Source organism: Crocuta crocuta, unplaced genomic scaffold, assembly GCF_008692635.1.
Source record: "Crocuta crocuta isolate KB4526 unplaced genomic scaffold, BGI_CrCroc_1.0 scaffold56, whole genome shotgun sequence".
NCBI classification, from domain to species: domain Eukaryota; kingdom Metazoa; phylum Chordata; class Mammalia; order Carnivora; family Hyaenidae; genus Crocuta; species Crocuta crocuta.
Genome location: NW_027531334.1, coordinates 2,275,877 through 2,299,352, shown reverse-complemented (window position 1 = coordinate 2,299,352; position 23,476 = coordinate 2,275,877). Strand labels below are relative to the sequence as shown.

The 23,476-nt window shown below is 36.4% G+C and overlaps 1 protein-coding gene across 3 annotated transcripts in view; it reads left to right on the top strand.

Moving 5' to 3' along the window:
• Window positions 1-23,476, top strand: part of ATP6V1A (ATPase H+ transporting V1 subunit A) — a 66,221-nt gene that overhangs the window by 8,749 nt on the left and 33,996 nt on the right. For all 3 annotated transcript variants that reach the window (XM_077771817.1, XM_077771816.1, XM_077771815.1), the window contains exon 2: window positions 21,927-22,021. In XM_077771817.1, coding sequence (XP_077627943.1) covers window positions 21,937-22,021 — 85 coding nt within the window. In that variant the 5' untranslated portion in view covers window positions 21,927-21,936. The remainder of the gene's footprint in view (window positions 1-21,926; window positions 22,022-23,476) is intronic.

The window sequence follows — 23,476 nt, the reverse complement described above, 5'->3', positions numbered from 1 at the left end:
TGGAAACCAACTTAACAATATACTACTTGTAAAAAAAAATGTGCAGAAAAGTCATAGGCATTACCAGATCGGTTTGCAAATAAACATTTTGATTTTGATATGAATATTAAGTTTTCCAGAAATGCTTCATGCCTGGGAAATACAGAGCATATTTCACAAGTGTGTGGTGTGTCACCTGACTTAATCATATGACAGAATCAGAATAAGGAAAAGTCCACTTTTGAGTTTTAGTTAATTTAAAAAACAAACCTAGATACATGAGTAATTCTCCTTAGGGAAAGCTTCAAATAAGAATATCTTTTTTTTTCCCCCAAGTAATCTCCACTGCCAATGTGGGGCTTGAACTCATGACTCTGAGATCAAGCCAGGATGTGGCTGAGTCACATGCTGTACCCACTGAGCCAGCCAGGCACCCCTCAAATAAAAATGTCTTTAAAGAGGCAAAATTAAAAGTATTTACAATTATCTAATACTTTATTTCAGTTATTATGAGAGGCTGAGGTTAGTACATCATCCAGGCTGTAATAGAACGTGGCAGCTGCTTTAGAGTTGGATTTGTTGCATGTTTAAACATCTGTATTTGTTTCTCACGTTGATACTTTTTTCCCCTTTTCGTTATCGATATTAACTTGATTGTATATATGTCTTTATTGCAAACTGTACAAATTCTTTTTGAAAAGAATTGGAATAATATGTAAATAAAAAGTAATTTTCAAGTAGTATTGAGAGGCAGTATAGCAAGGACTTTAAGGACCTAAGTACTGGAGACAAACTGGCTCACATCCTGGCTCTGCTACTTCCTAACAGTGTGACTTGGGGGAAGTTACTTACTTTTATCTTTCTGCATTTTTTCAGCTTTAAAGTAAAGATCAGGAATATTTACTTCATTAAGTGTTGTGAGGATCAAAGCAATAATATAAGAAAAGTGATTAGGCCTATTGGCACATAATAAGATCTATATAAACATTTTTCATTATTATTTAGTTACTATGCTTTTTGCTCAGGTATATACAGTATAGTTTTATTACTTGGCTTAATTGTTTTGGCACTAATTAAATCACTCAACAGTATTTTTAATCAAGTTAAATGGATAGTACACATACAAATGAGTAAAAATTATGTATTTATATGTGTGTGTTTTCTCCTTCTCTCCTAGTCCTTATTCTTTTCTTATATGTATTTGCTCACAAATACATATTATTCTGGGCCTTATATTTTTCACTTAAAAGTGTTATCTTGGAGATCTTTCCACGTTCATACAGGGTAAAGCTTCATCCTTCTTTTAAATTGTACTAATGTGTCATCATCATCATCTGTAACATTTATTGAGAACTTCCTACTGATCCAGGCACTTAATATTTGGGTTATATTAATTCATGGAAACCTCACAACAATTTTATATGATAGGTGTTAAATTTTCCCCATTTAACAAATGAAACAAATTAGGGATGGGGTAGTTAAATGCCCAACAGTGTCACAGAGCTCATAAGTAATAGGACTCAGGATTTTAACCCAGGGAGTCACAGAGCTCATAAGTAATAGGACTCAGGATTTTAATCCAGGGAGTCTCTTTCCAGAGATTCTATCTTGATACTACTGAGTATCACAGCTTCTTACACTACCACAAGTTATGTAGTCTCCGTATTAGTGGTCATTTCCAATCTTTTGTTGTAAGAAACCATGCTATAATAAATATTTTGTTAATAGAATATTGTGTACACATAATTTCTAGAAATGGAAGAGCTTGGTCAAAGGATATGTACATTTCAAGTTTTGGTGTGTATGGTCAAATTACTCTTTAGCAATGCACGGAAGTTCACATTTGTCTTTGGTATTGTGCTGAAATCTGCCAAATCATTTAGCTTGAGTCTTTAGGAAGCTGAGTAAAGGCCTTTACATTTCTTGCACCGCTGAATTATGAGTGTCTACCATCTTGTGATAGCATAGGTAACCCATCATGTGTAATTAGTGTAACAATGTCAGTATGAGAACAAGGTATGACCCTTGGATTTCCTGTTACTTTCAAATAATGGTAAGTATTCTGGGTATAAATTGAAATGCTATTTATGTGATTTATACACTGAAATGCTATAAATTGAAGTTTGAATGGTGTCATTTGAAAGAGCAAAATGCTACAATCATCAATGCACATTATTAAGAGTAAAATGCTGTGATTGTTAATAATGTGGAAGTGCTTTCAAATAGTTAAATAGGGAATCAGATTGCCAATTAATAAGGCCATTGAGAGCGTGATAGATAAATGTATGAATAATTATATATTTTCTTGTGAAATATGGGTTTTCAGTAATCTGTAAGTCCTAGTCTTAGGTTTTGCAGAATTTGCCGGGAGGGGGAAGGACAGGAAGGGGGCTTTAGTCAGCTGAGTTACAACATCCACAAATTAAAAAAAATTTTTTTTAATGTTTATTTTAGAATGAGAGAGACAGAGCATGAGTGGGGGAGGGGTATAGAGTGAGAGAGGGAGAAACAGAATCCAAAGCAGGCTCCATACTCCAAGCTGTCAGCACAGAGCACAATGTGGGGCTCAAACCCATGAACCATGAGATCATGCATGACCTGAGCCAAAGTCGGATGCTTAACCAACTGAGCCACCCAGGTGTGCCCACAAATTGTTTTAAATATAATATACTTCAGCCTAGTGTTCTCTATCTCATTTGTTTCAAGAAAGGGAAAAAATTATTAATCCAAAGAGCAGGCTGACTAACACCAAATTCTTTAATGTGATCCAAAGAAGACACTTAAAATACAGATTCTGCTCTGCTCTGGTCTTAGTTTAGCGTACCTATCTGTAGTACTTGATTGTACCTACAGTGCTTGAATGCAGATTTATAGTACTTGCTATTATTCATTGGTGTGTGTGTGTGTGTTTTAAATATGATCTCATCCCAAAGATATTGTTGGATAAGGAGGTGGGTGAAGTACCTATAAAGAGGCGGAGATAAACAGGCTATCAGTACTTTATTGTGAACTGTTGCTACTTCGAATTAGAACAGTATAACAACAATAAGACAGTAACTTTCCCTTTCCTTTTACCCTCCAGGTGAGTCATTGAACCATAGCAATTTTGATATCCGAAATATAGAGCTTAGCCTGCGTCTTGGAAGACAAAACCTTTCTATACCTCATATTTCAAAAGTTCATTCAAGCTAGAGTTAAGATTTTCCCAAATCCTCACCAGCATATTGCCATTTAGCCTTGTTCTGAAGACATAGAGGAATAGGTACTTTAAAGGCATAACTGACTGCTGTACTCCTCAGCTGTTAAGGATTCGCAGGATTTGCTGAACTTGACAATATTGAAGGGTGCTCATACAATACATCCTTATGAGGAGCCACATAAATGCATTCTAAACAGACAAAAACCCATTTGGCTGTTTTCAATGGTTCCCCCTATGATGCTTCTTGGGTTAAGATTCTGAGTTTCATAAGCCATATAGTCTTTCAAAACCATAAGTAAAAACATGAATGTGGTGTATATTGTATAAGTATTTATGCCCTACATGAATCAAAATGCTAATAATTTGTGCTTTTTAAAGTTTAGTTTTATTGAAGTATACTTGACATACTTGCATATATTAAAGTGTAGTCCGGTGTTTTGACGTATGTATACACCTGTGAAGCCATTGTTGCAATTAGTGTGGTGAACATGTCCTCACCTCCAAAAGGTATTTCCTCATGCTTCCTTGTAATCCCTTCCTTCCATACCTCTCCAGTACCCGTTTTCAAACACCTCTAATCTGTTTTGTATCACTATAGGTTAGTTTGCATTTTATAGAATTTTACCTTAATAGAACCAGTTTTTATTTTTCCTGTCTGCCCTTTACCTAGCATAATTATTGTGGGATTCTTGTAGACATTGTGATACCACGATTGGTTTATCCATTCATCTGTGGATAGATATTAGGGTTGCCTTTCCACTTTTTGACAACTATGAATAAAGCTACAATGAATATCCATATAAAAGTTTTTGTTTGGACGTACGCTTTCATTTTTTTAAGGGCTTATTTATTTATTAAAGTTTATTTTGAGAGAGAGAGCACGCATGCAAGTGGGTAGGGAAGGGACAGAGAGAGGGAGAGACAGAATCCCAAGCAGGCCCGACACTGTCAGCAGCAGAGCCCTACATGGGGCTCAGACCCACAAACTGTGAGATCATGACCTGAGCCAATATGGAGAGGTGGACGCTTAACCAACAGGGCCATCCGGGTGCCCCTTAAAGTATTTTTTAAAAAGATTTTTTTTAAGTAATCTGTATACCCAACACGGGACTTGAATTTAAAACCCCAAGATGAGAGTCATATGCTCTACCAACTGAGCCAGCCAGTTGTCTCCATAAGCTTTCATTTCTTATGGATAAATACTGAGTAGAATGGCTGGATCGTGTGTGTGTGTGTGTGTGTGTGTGTGTGTGTGTGTGTGTGTGTAACTTTTTAAGAAACTGCTAAATTTTTTTCCAAAGTGGTTATATCACTTTACATTCCAGTGGCATATGATAGTTCTGGTCCTGTATCCTTACCAACATTTCATATGATAAGTCTTTTTAATTTTAGCCATTCTATCATGTTCAGAGTGCCATTTTATTGTGGTTTTAATTTGTCTTTCTAATGATGTTAAGCATCTTTCATGTAGTTATTTACCACCCATATATTTTCTTTGGTGAAGTATGTGCTCAAACCCTTTGCCCATCATTTTAATTGTGTTTTTTAAGTCCAGTTTTGGAGAGTTTTAAGATATATTCTAGATACATCCTTTTACATTTGTGCTTTGTAAATATTTTTGCCCAGTATGGATCTTGGCTTTTAGTCCTAACAATATATGAAGAGCAAAAAAGTTTTTAATGTCCATGAAATACAGTTTATCAATTTGTTATCTTATGGATTGTGTTTTCAGTATTGTGTGTAATAAATCTAACTAGTCCAAGATCACAAAGCAAGGTTTTACATTTAGGTCTACTATCCGTTTTTAGCTTATTTTTTAAATAAGGTACAAGGTATGGGTTGAAGTACATTTTTGAGAAAGAGAGTGAGTGCGAAGGGGCAGGAAGAGGAGATAGATAATCCTAAGAAGGCTCCACACTGTCAGCAAAGAACCTGACATTGGGCCCGTGACCTGAGTAGAAATCGAGTTGGATCCTTAACTCACTGGACCACTCAGGTGTCCCTTAAAGTACCTGTTTTTTGCATTTACATATAGACTTATTCTACTACCACTTACTAAAAAACTATACTTTCTCCACTGACTTGCCTTTGTACTTTTGTCAAAAGCTGTCCGTTTATGTCTGTGTTATATAGCCTTTTTGATAAATGTAGCATTTTAAGTAATAACACCAGATAGAACAGTAGCGATTTTATTCTTTGTAGAATGATTTGGTGTTGTGGCATTGATAATATTAAGTAAAATAACTGCTAACATTACAACATTTTTAACTTCTAGCAAAAGTTTTTATATTAAAAGGCCATTCCTAGGGGCGCCTGGGTGGCTCAGTGAGTTAAGCATCTGACTTCGGCTCAGGTCATGATCTCACAGTCGTGGATTTGAGCCCCCCGTCGGGCTCTGTGCTGACAGTTAGCTCAGAGCCTGGAGCATGCTTTGGATTCTTTTTCTCCTCCTCTCTCTGACCCTCCCCTGCTCATGCTGCCTCTCTCTGTCTTAAAAATAAATAAAACATTAAAAAATGATATTAGAAGGTCCTTCTATGATGATGATATCTGGTTTCAGCTTTGACCACAGCTAAATATTGTTTTTTTAGATCTTGGCCATTGGGCATTATGCCAAAATGTGTATTTAGTGCACTTCAAAGGAGTTCTATCAGTTTTCACTCAGTGAATGAGCATGCCTATTTCCCATATACCTTTTGCCAGTATTGTCACTGAGCACCGTTCAGTAATTGCCTACTATGTGTCAGGACGCTTTACTCTGCAGTTGGGGGTACTCAATGAGCAAAGCAGATGTGGTCCTGTTCTCCTGGCATTTACAGTCTGGTAGTGGAGACAGACATTGAACAGCTCTGTTCACAGATTTTTAATTATAGTGGTAGCAAGTATGACAAGGAGTAATATTGAAGGCTGTGAGCACATACCGGGAGGAACTGGAAGTTAATTCCTTAGCAAACTATACTTTTGAAAATCTCTCTGTGATTAAATCCTCTTCCCACAGCCAATTTAGTTACATAAACCCTGGTTGTTATTAATCATGGAATAGTAGGCAAGCCATTAGAAATGCAGATTTCTTACCTTCTGAATTGGAAATGTCTGTGAACTTTGGACTAAAGTCATATATTTAAATCCATGATGTAAGGTGTTTTCCACCTATACTAGGCATCATTCTTTTCCACTTCTGTACACACTTTATCTTCTGGGTCATATTTTCATTGCAGAGATTTTGTGAATTCCTGAGTTGAAGATGAACCTGTTTATGGTGATGCTTTTTATAAACACTGGGTTAATGTGCCTTTGCACATTTTGTGAACCTTCTATCCCTTCTATTCAATCCATGAAATAAATGGCAAGACAGAACCATTTAAATATATAAACATTATTTTATAACACAAATGTAATAGCATTTTCACTGCAGCACTGTTGGTGCTGACTCTTGTATGGACATCGTTCTCAAATACATATATTGTTTATAATTGGCCAGTTTGGCTGTTGGTGATATGTTTTCTTGGCAAAGCAATCCAGAATATGTCTCATTAATATTTAAAAGATATTTAAATATTTAAATATTTAAATGATATGGTAATTGTCGGCAGTTTTCAAGAGAAGTTTCTAAGTATTTTGAACAGTAGCTTTTTTTTTAAGTGGTTGAAAAATTTCTAGGTTGACTACTTTTGAAGGGGACAATTCTCATGCATGACTGCTGACATTTTTTTTTTAAATTGGTAAAGTCATTTCATAGGCATTTTATGTGAGACAACCTATCCAAAATGCTCAGAGACTGTGAAGGATCCTCTCAGAAGAGAATTTGCTAAGGACAGTCCTTGGTACTGTGAACTTGGAGTGGCAGACTATTTAACACAAGAAATTTCATTATTATTATTATATTAAATACGTTAGGGCTGAGGGAAGACTGTAGGATTTCAAATAAACTAATACTTCATTTTGTTGTTAGATTTTAAAGATAGTTCTAGTTTTTCACTTTCGCAGCGTTAAATACCTATGGAAATAAATACTTTCCATTTGTCAAATGTATTCCCAGAAGTACAGTTTATAATCAAAGGGTTTGAACATTTTTAAGGGCTTTGTTGCAGTTGCCAAATTGCTTCCCATATTTTTTAGAAAATAACCTAAATTGGCCTTTGTTTGATGGTTGCAGGTCATTCTTTTTTTTTTTTTTTTTTAATTTGAGAGAGCACGTGCTTGGGGAAGGACTCCCAAGCAGGCTTCACACCCAGTATGGAGCCCAGGCAGGGCTCAGTCCCACAACCCTGGGATCATGACCTGAGCCGAAATCAAGAGTTGGACGTTCAAGCAACTGAGCCACCAGGCACCCTGGTTATAGGTCATCCATATGACCATTAATCAATTCATAATCTCTTTCCTTATCTACTTTTTATTTATTCTTGGAGAGTAGCCCTGTAATTGGTATTTTGCTGCTTTAACTCTTCAATGATCTAAAATATTGGGTAATAATTTTTAATTGTGAATAAATTGAGTCAATAAGACAATATCAAAGTCTCTTGAAATATGTAGAAACTTAGAGACTATCATTTAGCAATTTAGAAATCAATTTTTCTATTTCTTAGTCTTTAATAAGGGTTGGTGAGTCTGATCTATCTAAATATTATTACACTATATGTAGTTCTAACACCATATATGATTGTTTCTAGGAAATACTTTTTCCCCCCCATTTTAACAACTGAAATGAATATCTGTCCTGCAGTTTCTGGAGTGTGATAAAAGAGTACGTTACAATTGATGGTATTTTAGATTACATGAAACATGGTATTACTTCTAGGTAGGAGTGTGTGTGTGTGTGTGTGTGTGTGTGTGTGTGAGAGAGAGAGAGAGAGAGAGAGAGAGAATTGCTCTTAGGGGACATCACCATAAAGACTATCCTTATGGATCTTTAGTTGGTTGCCTTACCTTGGCTTCCCCTACTCAGTAATTTAAAATCAATAGTATACTAGCAAAGTGTAAAAAAGTACAAATAACAAAAAATGGGAAGCCATCTAGGTACCCAGTAAGGAGAATTATTTGGGAAGCTATGATATCCATTTAACAAAATATTATACAATTTAAGATGATACTTTTAAATAACAGCATATGAAAATGTATTATAGTGTTGATTACAATTTTTGACAAAAATTGTTTATTAGGAAATAAGTCAGTAATATTTAAGTGATGAGACTTTCCCCTGGACAGTTTAAGAATAATAAGCATATTGCTTTTGAAAATAAATTTTAAAGAAAAGTATAAGAATTAAAGGCTTATTTTCTTTACTGTTTATATCATTTGGCTCTCTTCTTCGCTGTTTACATGTTAGGTTACTTAGGATATAAATCAAGGGACTTTCTTCTTGGACTTTTTTTTTAACCTGAAATTGAGAAAATGTTCTAAAAATTTACAGAAAGTCAAATGGGATATTAGTATTAGCCTCACTAGAGCTTTTTACACTCCATTTCAAGTTTAAGAAATAAGGAAAATAAGAGGAATTTCTCAGGTACTATTTAGGTAGCTTCATTGTTCCAAATTTATGACAGTCTACTAACCAGCAAGTTTACATTACTATTCTCTGCTTTTAACAATAGCAAAATTGAGTCTGTTTTCATTAATACTCTTACTTGCTCCAAAGATGGTCATTTTCTTCTTAGATATGCCCATTTACTTTGCACTTCATTAATATTTACTTTTTTTCTGCTATTATAACCAGTTTGTGTTATGAAGCTAGGTGTTAATAAAATATGGCATTATGCACTGTTCTTTAAAAATCTTAAATTTTTAGGAGATGGATATTTTAGGAGCAGTCAATTCTTGGTTGTTCTACTGATTACTCTTTAGTTTGTGAATGATCTGTCATCTTTTCATCTCCTTTCTTTTGCATGAATATTAACCTTTGTAATTCTAACATAGACTCAGTTACAAATGGAAAATAGGCACCCCATGGTTTTAAAAAGAGAGGTAATAGGGGCGCCTGGGTGTCTCAGTTAGTTGGGCATCTGACTCTTGATTGCCGCTCAGCAATCAGGTCAGATTGCTGGTGGTTTGTGGGTTCAAGCCCAATGTTGCACTCCGCACTGACAGCATGGAGGCTGCTTGGGATTCTCTCACTCCCTCTCTCTCTCTGCCCCTCCCCTGCTTGAATGCACTGTCTCTCAAAAATAAGGGGCGCCTGGGTGGCTCAGTTGCTTAGGCATCCAACTTCAGCCCAGGTCATGATCTCATGGTTTATGAATTCGAGCCCTGCGTTGGGCTCTATACTGACAGCTCAGAGCCAGGTATCTACTTCAGTTTTTGTGTGTGTGTCTCTCTCTGCCCCTCCTCTGCTCATGTTCTGTCTCTCAAAAATAAATGTTAAAAATTTAAAAAAAAAATAAAAAAATGAAGAAATGAGAAAAAAAATTTTAAAAAAAATAAAGCATTTTTAAAAAGAATAAAAAGAGAGGTAATAAAGGTTAAGGCTGTTGGTAAAATAAGATCTTTTGAATTATCTGTTATAAAATGCCTAGGTGTTAAAATCAGACTAACTCTGTGCTTCATCAGTTTATACCACTGTTGTCTTGAGTGGGTTGCTTAAGTCTCAAAACCTATTTCCTAAGCAAACAATTCCAACATCGTAGCACTGTTGTTAAGTGTTAAATGACATGTGCCGACTTTTTAACATAATGCCTAGAGTGCGCTATGTGCTTAATGAATAGTAGTTGCTATTATCTGTTTTTAATTTCAGACGTTTTATCAAGTTACTACTGTGCAAACACTTTGATGTTTGGAGGGAAGGGTAAGAAAATGATAAATATGCTGTTTGAAGGCCAGAATACTCAAGTATATTCATGTTATGGCTAACCATTTATCATAGGCTTCTAGCCTATAAATTTATATCATACAACTTATACATTAAATACAGTATTTTGTGTTTTTAAAAATTTTTTAAAGTTTATTTATTTGATAGAGCACACGTGCACACGAGTTGAGTAGGGGCCGAGAGAGAGAGAGAGAGAGAGAGAGAGAGAGAAAGAAACTCCCAAGCAGGCTTCATGATGTCAGTGCAGAGCCCAATGCGGCTCCATCTCACAAACTGTGAAATCATGACCTGAGCCGAAATTAAGGGTTGATACTTAAGAGATGAGCCATTCAGGCACCCCCAATATTTTGGGGGGTTTTTCTAAAACTTTGGACTATCACATTCAATGTAGTACAGTTTTATTTATAAAAATTTGAAGTGAAAGGAATCTAATTGGTTACTTTTAGAAATCCTATAAAAATTGCTCGTGGACAAGCCTGTCAACAAACCAAAAGCGTAGCTGATTCAGTTTGAATTCTATTCTCCACTGAAGTATCCACTCTAGCTTTTATTTTTACTGCTTCTTACATAGGAATGCCTTTAGTCTGATAAATGAAAGGGTGTGTGTGTGTGTGTGTCTGTGTGTCTGTGTGTATGCGTATCCTCAAAAAGTTTTGTTCCAATAGGAATAAATTTTTCCTGATTCCATTAGTCCAGTTTGCCATCTGTAATTTTTTTGTACTTCTCTACTCTTTGGTTCCCACTTTTGTCTGCACATTTCCTTATTGTCCATCTTAGTAATTTCTATACACTGTGTGAGTAATGACCTTATGTTTGTCTCTATTCTTAACCCTTGGTCTATTTATTGTTCTTTTTTTAAATAGCAATATGAAATATGTGTAACATATAAAAATATTTATTCTTGAAACTCTTTCTTTTAATGTTGATTAATTTGGTAGACCAGTAAAAGCAACAAAGACCCAGATGCAGGGTGGCCTGTCTGCTTAGATTGGCTCCCCACAAGGTCCTAAGTTTATTCATGTCCCAGGCAGGTGAACACATCCTGAGCAAAAAATGTTTATCATGGCCTGTATCTTTTAAAGAGCAAAGGAATCATTTCCACAAGCTTTTCAACAAACTTGGCCTTACCTCTTATTTGTCAAAACATTACACACTCATTTCCAAACCAGTCATTTGCAGAGGAACTGGAATTCCCTTCATGGGCTTACCAAAACTTGAACCAATTTAGGGTTTTATTGGCAAGATACAAATGGAAACATAGTTATGTATAGTCATCTGCTGCATAAGCCTTTCTAATGGAGTTACTAGGTGGGTTGTTTAAGTAAAAATGAATAGGAAAGTATTTCACAAAATGATTTACCACTGTACTCTATAAATATAAGGTAATGTTTTAGCTTATTACTATTATTATGTTATTGTTATATTAATGTTATTAGCATATTATTGTTACTGTGCTATTACTTATTTTATAACGTTTTTGACCAAGCATAAGAATATCAACCAGGTTTATGCTGCCTATCTCTAAGAACGTAAACTGTGTACAAAATTAAGCATTAAGTATCTCAGGATTTTATATGTAAATAACATTGTCTTGGAACCTTGATATTTAGCCCTCACGTAACACCTCATACTTGCCCCCACTAGCCCCCAGTATTTCTGGAATGATGAAATTACCAGGTGTAGTACCTCAGTCAGTAGCAATTTAGAAAGAACTTTGTTAAATGGAGGAAACAGAAGTGGGCCTCGGTGTTGTGCTTTGCAGTGTTCTGCAGTGTGGAGGAGAGACTGATGACTCATTAGATCAGATGGTTGCCTGTGCTAACTTTCTGGATTTTTCCCCTTCCGTAACAGGATTCAGGATTTTGTTTTGTTTTTAGTTTTTTACAAATAATGAGCATAAAACCGTACAATTTGTGACTTTAGGAATCTTAGTTGTAAATTGCATTCACTTTTTATCCTTAAAGTAGGAATCAAGAAAGTAAATGCAAGGTTTTTATGTAATCATCGACTTGATTTCTCTGATTGCAACTATGTAAACCACATTCTTTTAATGAAAGCAATTGTTTTTAAAGTAGGTATCATGCTTTTATTTATCTTTTTAAAATGTTTATTTGGGGGGTGGGTGGAGAGAGAGTACATGTACACATGTACACATGCTACACATGTGCTAGCAGGGAAGGGGCAGAGAGAGGACAGAGGAACTGAAGTGGGCTCTGTGCTGACAGTAGAGAGCCTGACATGGGGGCCCGAACTCACAAATGGTGAGATCATGACCTGAGTTGAAGTCTGATGTGTAACCAACTGAGCCACCCAGGCGCCTCCTGTGCTTTTATTTTTTAGATGATGGAAAGCAACAAGAATAGCTGTATTTTGTAATAGGAAGGAGTTATTAAATAGCATGTAAAACTTAATGTAGCATGAAATCATATCATGTTATTTTAGACATGGAGATTTGGGATAAGATTAACTGTCAGTGTAATATAACTTGCAACATAATTTGCTGATTTGGAGTTACAATGTTGTCTTTTTAAAAAATGTTTATTTATTTTTGAGAGAGAAATAATGTAAATGGGGGAGGGGCAGAGAGAAAGGGAGACACAGAATCGGAAACAGGCTTCAGGCTCTGAGCTGTCAGCACAGAGCCTGACACAGGGCTCGAACTCAAGAACCACTAGATCACCACCTGAGCCGAAGTCAGATACTTAACCAACTGAACCATACAGATGCCCCTAAAATGTTGTCTTAAACATCTTTAAAAGCCTGTGCTTTTTCACACTGAGGCATAAGCATTAAATAATGAAACAGAAGATTTTCATGTGGGGTATTTTTTAAAATTTATTTACTTAAATTCAAGTTAGTTTTTGTACAGTGTAGTATTGGTTTCAGGAGTAGAACCCAGTGATTCATCAGTTGCGTATAACACCTAGTGCTCATTCCAATAAGTGCCCTCCTTAATGCTCATCACCCATTTAACCCATCCCCTTACCCAACACCCCTCCAGCAACTCTCAACCCTTTGTTCTCTGTATTTAACAGTCTTTCATGGTTTGTCTTCCTCTCTGTTTTTATTTTATTTTTCCTTCCCTTCCCCTATGCCCATCTGTTGTGTTTCTTAAATTCCACATTTGAGTGAAATCATATGATATTCGTTTTTCTGACTAACTTCTTTAGCTTAGCATAATACACTCTAGTTCCATCTATGTTGTTGCAAATGGCAAGATTTCATTTTCTTGATTGTAGTATTCTATTGTGTGTGTGTATGTGTATACCGCATCTTATTTATCCATTCATAAGTCAATGGACATTTTGGCTCTTTCCATAATTTGGCTATTGTTGATAGTGCTGCTGTAAACATTTGATGAATGTTCCCCTTTGAATTAGCATTTGTATACTTTGGATAAATACCTACTAGTGCAATTGCTGGGTCGTCAGGTAGTTCTATTTTTAACTTTTTGAAGAACCTCCTTACTGTTTTCCAGAGTGGCTGCACCAGTTTGCATTCCCACCAACTGTGTAAAAGAGTTCCTTTTTCTCCATTTCCTCGCCAACATCTATTGTTTCCTGAGTTACTAACTTTAGCCATTCTAACAGGCGTGAGGTGGTATCTCACTGTTGTTTTAATTTGTATTTCCCTGATGATGAGTGATGTTGATCATCTTTTCATGTGTCTGTTAGCCATCTGGATGCCTTCTTTGGAGAGTGTTTATCATGTCTTCTGCCCATTTCTTTACTGGATTATTTGGTTTTTTGGGTGTTGAGTTTGGTAAGTTCTTCATAGATTTTGCATACTAACTCTTTATCTGATATATCATTTGCAAATATTTTTTCCCATTCCATCAATTTCCTTTTAGTTTTACTGGTAGTTTCCTTTGCTGTGCAGAGCTTTTTATCTTGATAAGGTTCTAATAGTTCATTTTTGCTTTTATTTCCCTTGCCTCTGGAGACATGTCTAGTAAGAAGTTGGCTCTGGCTGAGATCAGAGAGATTGCTTATGTTTTCTCCTAAGTCACATTAGGTCTCACATTAGGTCTTTTATACATTTGAGTTTATTTTTGTGTGTGATGTAAGAAAGTGGTCCAGTTTCAGTCTTCTGCATGTCACTGTCTAGTTTTCCCAACACCATTTGCTGAAGAGACTGTCTTTTTTTCCACTGGATATTTTTTATTTTTACTAGTTTCATAGATAACAATGAAGGGTGATTAATGGACACAAAGTAGTATGTTGTTATGACTATGCTTATCGAACTGCTATATGCTTAGCCCTATTCAGTGATTAAGCCAATATAATATGCCTATCTAATGAATTTTATTTTATTTGTGGGAAGGAAGCAATTTCCTCTTTATCTTATAAAATAGATATTGTATATGACAGAGTGCAAAACTTGCTTGGAATAAGAGAATGTACAAGAGCATACAAAGAAATTTCTCTGCTTTATAGTAGACTTCTATAACATCCTGTTCTCTGTCAGGACTGGAAAGAGGTAGGGGATTTATTCATTCACTCTTGTTTTTCTCTTATTGGGATGCTTTGGTGAAAAAATGTTAGAAGTACAATGGGAAACCTTATCTCAGTGCTGTGGGAATTGAAAATTTAATTTTCAAAAGAGCCCATTACCTTGGACCTGCCGTTGGAAGTTTCTCAAAGTGCTTAAATGTTAAAGAAGTTGGAGCCGAAAACTTCTGGACATGGAAAACATATTTTCCAACTCTATCTGAAAATAGTATTTTAGAAGTTAAATAAACTCTTAATTGGCACTTCTTTTCCTTTAACTACTGATGATGGGTTCTATCTAAGTTTATGTTGAAGGACAAAAAGCAAGTTACTTGTAGAAACTAAGGCTTTGGTTGTAAGGGGACCTGACCTCTATGTCAGTTGCTTGACTTAGCCCAAACATTGCCCTAAGTGCTCTGCTTTCTAAAGCCACTTTTGTATTTCTCTTCCCCTCTCACAGAATAACTAGTTACAAGATAACTAAGAAAACAGGCCAGAGATCTTTGTGGTTCAAGTGTGAGTCTAAGTTTCAGTTATCCAGGGGGTAATTATTTACTTTATTCATTATTTGAGCATTTTGGGTTCTCTGGAATCAGATGCCAAGAGTCTATTGTATAAGATGTTTTTTAGGGATCCACACATGTGAAAGGAAGGGGACAGACTCCGAGTTGGGCAGAGAAGTTGAAATGCAGTTCAAACCTAGAAAAGCCTTAGCTGATCTTGTGGGGAAATCTAGAGTGAGTATTACTTTTAAGAGAATTCCATATCTGGTTGACATGGCTGGGTCTTTATGCCTCTGTTTTGCTCTGACACCAGGTGCAGGTTGCCCTGTTAAGGGTGTGAATGTGGGCAAGGCAGCTGTTCAACTGAGGCAGACCCTGAAGGGTTGACTGGCAGCTGTTGGCTACCACTGATGACATTCCCCTGTCCTCTTGTTTTTCCCCAGTCTTTTCTTGATGGGGGATCCAGATGCTGCCTATCCGAGTCTAATTTTTTTTTTTAATGTTTATTTATTTATTTATTTTGAGTAAAAGCACAAGTGGGGAAAGGGTAGAGAGGAAGAGGGAGAGAGAGAGAATCCCAAGCAGGTGACATGGGGCTTGATCCCATGACCACAAGATCACGACCCAAGCTGAAATCAAGCGTCTATGCTCAACTGACTGAGCTACTCAGGTGCCCCCTTAGTCTAATTTGACAAAACTATTGCCTTGAGGCAGAGACTGTTGTCCTTCCTACCATGTAAGATTGTTTAGATGCAGACATTAGAAACCAGCCTTGGTTTCTAGGCAGAGTGTGCAGGGCTTAAGGCCCAGAGGCATTGGAGTCAGATTGCCGAGATTCAAATCCCACCTTTACTTCTCTCTCATTTTGTGATCTTGAGCAAACTTAACTTAAATCTCCATTCCTTAGGTTTCCCATTTGTAAATTGGAGGTGGTATCGGTGGGTATGAAGCTATTAAGTAACTATTCACTGAGTGCTTCTTTTCTTTGTCCAGGTACTGTTTATTGTGCCTTCCTGACCTGCATTCTAGGGAGTGATACAGATAGTAAAAGAGTGAACTAAAAAGAAAAATTATATTCTTTCAGGTAGTTAGTTTATAAGTGCTGTGAAGAAAAGCAGATAAATAAGAGCCTTGAGGCTGACGGTGGGAACAGGGAGTCTGTTCATGGAAGTGAGAAAACACATTCCAGGCAGTGGCACAGCCGGTGTAAAGGTCTGAGTTACTAGAGCCAAGATTAAAATTTAACTATGTTAAAACATCAGAAATGGACAAAAGTGCTCGGAATTCCTGATTTTATACTTCAAAACTGATGTTTTCATAATTTTCTTATTTTATCCTGAAAGATGTGTTAAGAGCTGGGGATATATTTGCAACCACTTCTCTGCATATAACTCAATGAAATAGAAAAAGCAAAGTTACTCATAGTTGTTACCATTTTTGCTCCTCTTAACACTGACTTTTTAAAAAGTAGAATCATCTTGATTTGCTATGTAAGATATTAATCAGATGAATACAGATTTGTAGATCTAGTGAAACCATCTCTAAGTAAATTTATAGAATTATTATTTAGGCTCTTAATTCTCTTATTTGATGTTACTGTTTCTAATGTCTGTTGTCTTTAGCATAAATTAAATGACATATGCCTAAAAATTAAAAAGTTTAAAATTACAGAAACACTAGTTCCCATGGTGGCTAGGATTATTCAGCTGAGTGATAAACCCACAAGGCAGCTGAATCATGAGTAAACCCTCTGATTTCCACTAATCATTGTTCATACACTTAGAGGCTGTCACTGTTGTTTTAAAGGGAACGTATATAAATACTTATTTTAAAAAATCAGAACAGATCCCTTTACTGCCTTATGAACTCTCCAGAATACCGTGGTGAACCCAAGAAGATATGAATCACCTGTGAAGAAGCTCTGCTGGACACTCCAGTGTCTCCTTGTTCATCCTGCAGGTCTCAGCCTAGCCTGTTCTAAGTCCTGCCCGTCCTGCCCAGATCTGGGTCCCATGCCTTTCCTTTATGCTCTCCCAGATCAGCCTGCACAGCTCTATGATGGCATATGTGTCACTTACTGTGGCTACCTGCTTGTCTTCATATCTATCCCTCCAGGCCAGAAGCTCCTTGGGGGAGAGATTGTGTCCTATCACTCCCTCCTATTTTCAACCTGTAACACATAACACCTGGCACATCATTGATGCTTAAAATCCATTTTGCTTTAAAAAATAAAGTTATAATAAAATACACATAATAGCTAAGAAAAAGACTAGCCAAGTGACTAGATTTGGTTCAAGTAACAAGGTAAGAATACACTAGGTGCTATTTATTTATTACACTAGGTACTTTTTAGGAAGTTGGGCAAGATTAGCTTGCATTAGCAGAATAAAGTTGGTAGTCATCGCTATTATTTTTAGTTTTATTTTATTTATTTGAGAGAGACCAAGACAGTGTGAGTAGGGGAGGAGCAGAGAGAGAGGGAGAGAGAATCCCAAGCAGGCTCTGCACTGCCAGCACAGAGCCTGACACAGGGTTCAGACTCATGAAACCACGTGATCATGGCCTGAACCTAAACCAAGAGTGAGATACTTAACCAACTGAGCTACCTAGGTGCCCCATCACTATTACTTTTCTGTTAGGCTTACTGTTAGGGCCTTGCAACAATCCCATTAGATTTTACAGATGAAAGAGAGACTCAAAAGGTTGAAAGAATGTGATTTGCCCAAGGATGCAACTTAAAAATCCAAATTCAGTCTGTCTGACACAAAGCCGTGGTCTCTGTATCAATAAAAAGAAGCAGCCAGGACGGATGAAATGGTATTCTTCAGTACTTACTCATATAATATTCAGAATACTATTTTTTGAATTTTTTTTGCTCTGCTTTAAAAGAGAAGAGTAGCCTCTGGAGAGAGAAATCTGAAAAACACCCTTGGAGAGTTAAGGCACTGAAGAGAATTTCCTTGGAGAGGTCCCGATTCTGTGTGGCTACAGCTGTTGGAAGAAATAGCCAAGAGGGTAGAAACAATGGGGAAGTAGATTTATGTGGAATATGATGTTTTCTAAGGGAGATTTTAAAAAATAGAATGGCTTTTTCAAAATTCAAGCTCTGTTTAAATAGTGGCATTACTGATGAAATTTTTGTAAGCATTTAAATTTCACAAGGAATGTTAAACAAATTTGTAATTCAACCACATCTATGGGGTAGTTAGTAGAATTGTTCCTGCTTTTCAAATGAAGATATGAAGGATTTTGATTTGTTCAGATCCTCCTGTAGCATGTCCCTGGTAGAACCAGAAAGCATCTGAAGTCTTCTGACTCAAGATTTCAGTGCCGTTTCCTCTTTAATAGGCAAGTGACCATGTATCATGCAAGCTATGTAGGAAATACTTGTATTTGGGAAAGAAGCTAGACTCTGATTATCAAGTTTTCTGACTTCGAAGTTTTTTATTTTCTGAAGATTAAAATTTGACTTCATTTGTTTGTTCACTACTTCTTTGAAGACTTTGCCCAACCTGTTTCCCAAGTAAATGTTTGTTTTTGTTTAATTTTATTAAAAAAATTTATTTCTGAGAGAGGGAGAGAGATAGTGTGAGCAGGGGAGGATCAGAGAGAGAGGGAGACACAGAATCCGAAACAGGCTTTGGGTTCTGAGCTAGCTGTCAGCACAGAGCCCGATGTGGGGCTCGAACCCACGAACCGTGAAATCATGACCTGAGCCAAAGCTGGGCGTTTAACTGACTGATCCACCCAAGCACCCCTAAATATTTGTTTTTAAATTTTGTTTTTCGGGAATGTAAACTGGTGCAGCCACTCTGGAAAACAGTGTGGAGGTTCCTCAAAAAATTAACAGTAGAACTCCCCTATGACCCAGCAATAGCACTGCTAGAAATTTACCCAAGGGATACAGGAGTGCTGATGCATTGGGGCACATGTATCCCAATGTTCATAGCACTCTCAACAATAGCCAAATCATGGAAAGAGCCTAAGTGTCCATCAACTGACGAATGGATCAAGAAGATGTGGTTTATGTATCCAATGGAATACTACATGGCAATAAGAAAGAATGAAATCTGGCCATTTGTAGCAACGTGGATAGAACTCGAGGGTGTTATGCTAAGTGAAATAAGTCAGTCAGAGAAAGACAGATACCATATGTTTTCATTCATATGTGGAAAAGGAGAAACTTAACAGAGGACCATAGGGGAGGGGAAGGGGAAAAAATAGTTAAGGAAAAGGAGGGAGGCAAACCATAAGAGACTCTTAAATACTGAGAACAGACTGAGGGTTGATGGGGTTAGGGGAGAGGGGAAAATGGGTGATGGGCATGGAGGAGGGCACTTGTTGGGATGAAGCACTGGGTGTTATATGGAAACCAACTTGACCGTAAACTATAATTTAAAAAAGATATTTACCATAGCAAAAAAAAAAAACTTTGGTTTTTTTTTCTCATTATTCTAAGTAGTTTCTAGAAAAGCTTGTTCTATCTTTTCTATATTCCATTCTTTTGCAGTTTCATACCTGATTACTTAACAGCCCCTTTAATGCATCTTTAGAAAGTTGGAAAATCCTAATAAGCCAATTTCCCCTTTTCATTACTTCCTCAACTGCCCTTCCTCCAACTTAATTTTCCTATTGAGAACACAAAAATCTTTCTCTTTAATTGTGACATTTGTGATTGTGGTATCTGGTTTCTTACTAATTCACTTCCATTGTTTCCAGTGCATATACGTATAACCTAGCTTTATCAATAAATTACCAGCCTGTTAATAGTCTCTACTGTATCACTGCCATCTTCAAGTTCTTGGTACCCTTCTTGCCCCTTTGATCATATTCTTCTCACTTCTCACCACACCCATATCTCTGTGTGGTTTTCGTCATTGTTTTCACTCATATTTGTTTCTTTAATCACTGGGTTCTTCCTTGTTAGCCCTATCCACTGTTACCCTTCTGAAGCCAGAGTATATTCAGCAGATCTCCACTGTTAATGACTTCATTGTTAAACTCTCCTCCCTGATTCTTTCATATCTTGGTTAATGGCTTACAAATTGTGTCCCATGGAGTGTATGGTTCTGTAGTGATCCTTCAGTGGCTCCAAAAAGACAAAAACACAACTCAGCCATGCCTGACTTAATCCCCAAAGCCCAAGGTTTGTTTTTCCTTTCTCTTTCTGTATTGTTTCCAGCAACCTGTCCCTCATACCTCATCTACATTGGTTTGCACTTCTCCCACATCTGAATCCATTTCTCTGTTACCAGGGTGTTCTCATTTTGAACACTAAAGTCATTTTGCTTATAGTACCTTTGTTTAAAGCCTGTGAAAGCTCCTTTTATTCACAGTCCTTACTCCCTAAGTTAAACACAGGGCCTTTTCCTTGGTAGGAGCTCAGTAAACATTTAATGACTTAAATTCCATTGACACTCAACCCATAACCATTTCCAGAGCTTTCCAGCTTCTTATCATACCTGCATTCCATCCCCTACTTTAACCTATTAGATGAATTAAACATCATTCTTCTTATAACAATTCTTTCTTGGTTATTTTCCTATTATGTATAAGATAAAATTCACTTGGCATTCATTTCAAGACCCAAACATCAGTCTCTACTGTTGCATCCTTACTTTTCACTGTTAACTTAATATAAACCTTTTATTCCAGTTATACTATCTATTAACTGTTCCTAAAATTTTTATTTCCATTCTTTTGTTCTCATTATTTCCCCACCTGGAATGCCTTTGCTTTCCTTCTTTTCTTAGTTTATGCTAATTTTACTTGACCTTCAAGAAGTCTTCCCTAATCATTCTAATATTTGTACTTTTAGTAAATAAGTGTGTATTATTTGGTACTTTATTATTTATTGATCTGTGACCCTTTATGGTTGTTTGGGGACATTATTAGATTTTATATTTACATGTATTTTATCTCCCTTATTAAGTATTTCTTATATTTAATAATTATTAAGTTAGACCAGCAATCAAAAGTAAACTTTATACTTTGGGATCTGCAACCAGTTTTTCTGTTTGGACTTGAATTGTTCATTCTTTAGGTTTTTGAGGTTGCACATCTATAACAAAGGTGAACTGAATTTCTTAAACTGTTCTGTGTTTGCAAAAAGAAGAAGAGGAACAAGGAAAATTACTCCCAGAAGAATTGTAAAGATAGATAATACATTAAAATTTTTTTATTGTAAGATATAGTGTGTCAGATAGTGACACAGTTCAGGGAAGTTGTAATTTTATTTCTTATTTTTTACATTTAATGTTTTTTTGTTTTTGAGAGAGATTGTGCTCAAATGTAAGTGGGGAAGGGCAGAGGATCTGAAGACAGGATCTGAAGCTGGCTTTGCACTCACAGCAGAGAGCTGGATATGTGGGGCTCAAACTCACCAACTGGGAGAGAGCTGAAGTCAGACACTCAACTGACTGAGCCACCCAGGCCTCCCTATTTCTGGCAATTTTAAATAGATAGGCAGAGAAGCTCTTCAGAGAAGACAAAATTTGAGTTAAGACCTGAAAGAGATACAGGAGTAGTTATCTTGGAAAAGAGTACTCCAGGCAGGACAACATGTGCAGAAACCCTGGGGCAGAATGTATGTATTCTTAAGAAATGGCAGAGTTCAGCATATATATATGTTTATATACACAGAATGATTAAGGAGAAGAATAGTTAGAAAGTTCAGAGTGGTAATGGCAGGAAGGACAAGATGTTGCAGGGCCAGGTAAGCCTTTGGAAAGACTTCACATTATTTATTACACTCCTTAGTATTTACTATGGAGTACTTTGCATTTTAATAACTGTAGACCATCGAGGAATGAAGTACTTTCAAGCAAATTTTAAGAACTTTATATTTTACTCAGAAGAAGTGGTAAAAACTCAAGAATACCGATGATGAAATTGACAAATATTAGTTCTTTTGCTTTATGGTTTGTAATTAAAACTTTTTTCTTTAACCATAGGTAAATTAACATGATGGATTTCTCTAAGCTACCCAAAATCCTTGATGAAGATAAAGAAAGCACATTTGGTTATGTGCATGGGGTCTCAGGACCTGGTAAGTAATATGTAATAATCTCAGTAGAAAAGATTCCTAGCTTCAATTAATGTCTTTTCAAGGCACTTTAGGCAAAATACACAAGTTTCTGTTCACTCACAGAAGTTGTATTTGTCCCTAAAAGATTTCATAGTTGCTATATGACTGAGGTAATGCCTCTATCATAAGAGTTTCTCTAGCATTCATTACTTTTTTTAAATTAAGTTTATTATTTATTTTGAGAGAAAGTGTGTATGTGAGTGAGCGGGTGAAGGGGCAGAAAGAAAGGAATAGAAAGGGACTGAGAGAGTCCCAAGCAGGGTGCAGAGCCTGTTGTGGGGCTTGATCTCATGAACCGTGAGATCATGACCTGAGCTGAAACCAAAGTTGGACACTTAACTGACTGATTCACCCAGGCACCCTTTTTGTATTCATTACTTTATTTATTTATTTATTTTTGATGTTTTATTTATTTTTGAGAGAGAGAGAGAGAGAGAGACAGCGTGAGCAGGGGAGGGTCAGAGAGAGAGGGAGACACAGAATCCGAAGACAGGCTCCAGGCTCTGAGCTAGCTGTCAGCACAGAGCCCGACGCGGGGCTCAAACCCATGAATTGTGAGATCATGACCTGAGCCAAAGTCAGACACTTAACCGACTGAGCCACCCAGGCACCCCTGTATTCATTATTTTAATTTGATAATTATTGAGCACTAATTTGTGGTATCAGATTTATTATGTAAGTATGTATTGTTCAGGGTTTTAGATATGTCTTAATATTTTTGTTACATCTGAGGTGAAATAAGGCTATATGATATAAAGTTTATAGCTTTTAGAATATAATACTCTGCAGATAGTAGGCATTCAGTAAATATATGTTAATGTGGTTTGAACTTCAATAAGTTTTTTCTGAGCATTTCTCAACAATTTCAACCATGGCTCTTTGCGTATATAAATCCTCCTGAACATTTATTTCACATTTTCACGTAATTAGGTATCTATGGGAAAGAAGTTTTATGACATGAGAATGATAATAGAAAGCAGTTAAAAAAACTACTTTGTTTTATTCTGCCAAAATTTGGGATATTGCATTTTAAATAATACATCTCATTCTAGTATTCATTGATCTTACTCCAGTTACAAAATATGATTCATAGTTTCCATGGTAAAACACATTCGTTGATTTATAATCCTTAGTGCTATGGATACTTATTTTTCCCTATGTCTCTCTTTCTCCTTTTTAAATTTTTATTTGAGAGAGAGTGTATACAAGCATGGGAGAGGGCCAGAGAGAAAGAGAAATAGACAGAATCTTAAGCAGGCCCCATGCTCAGCACAGAGTCCAACACAGGGATAAATCTCGCGACCCTGGCATTATGACCTGAGCCAAAATCAAGAGTCAGACACTTAATCGACTGAGCCACCCTGGTGCCCCCCATTATGTCTTTTTTTTTTTAAGTTATTTATTTACTTTGAGAGA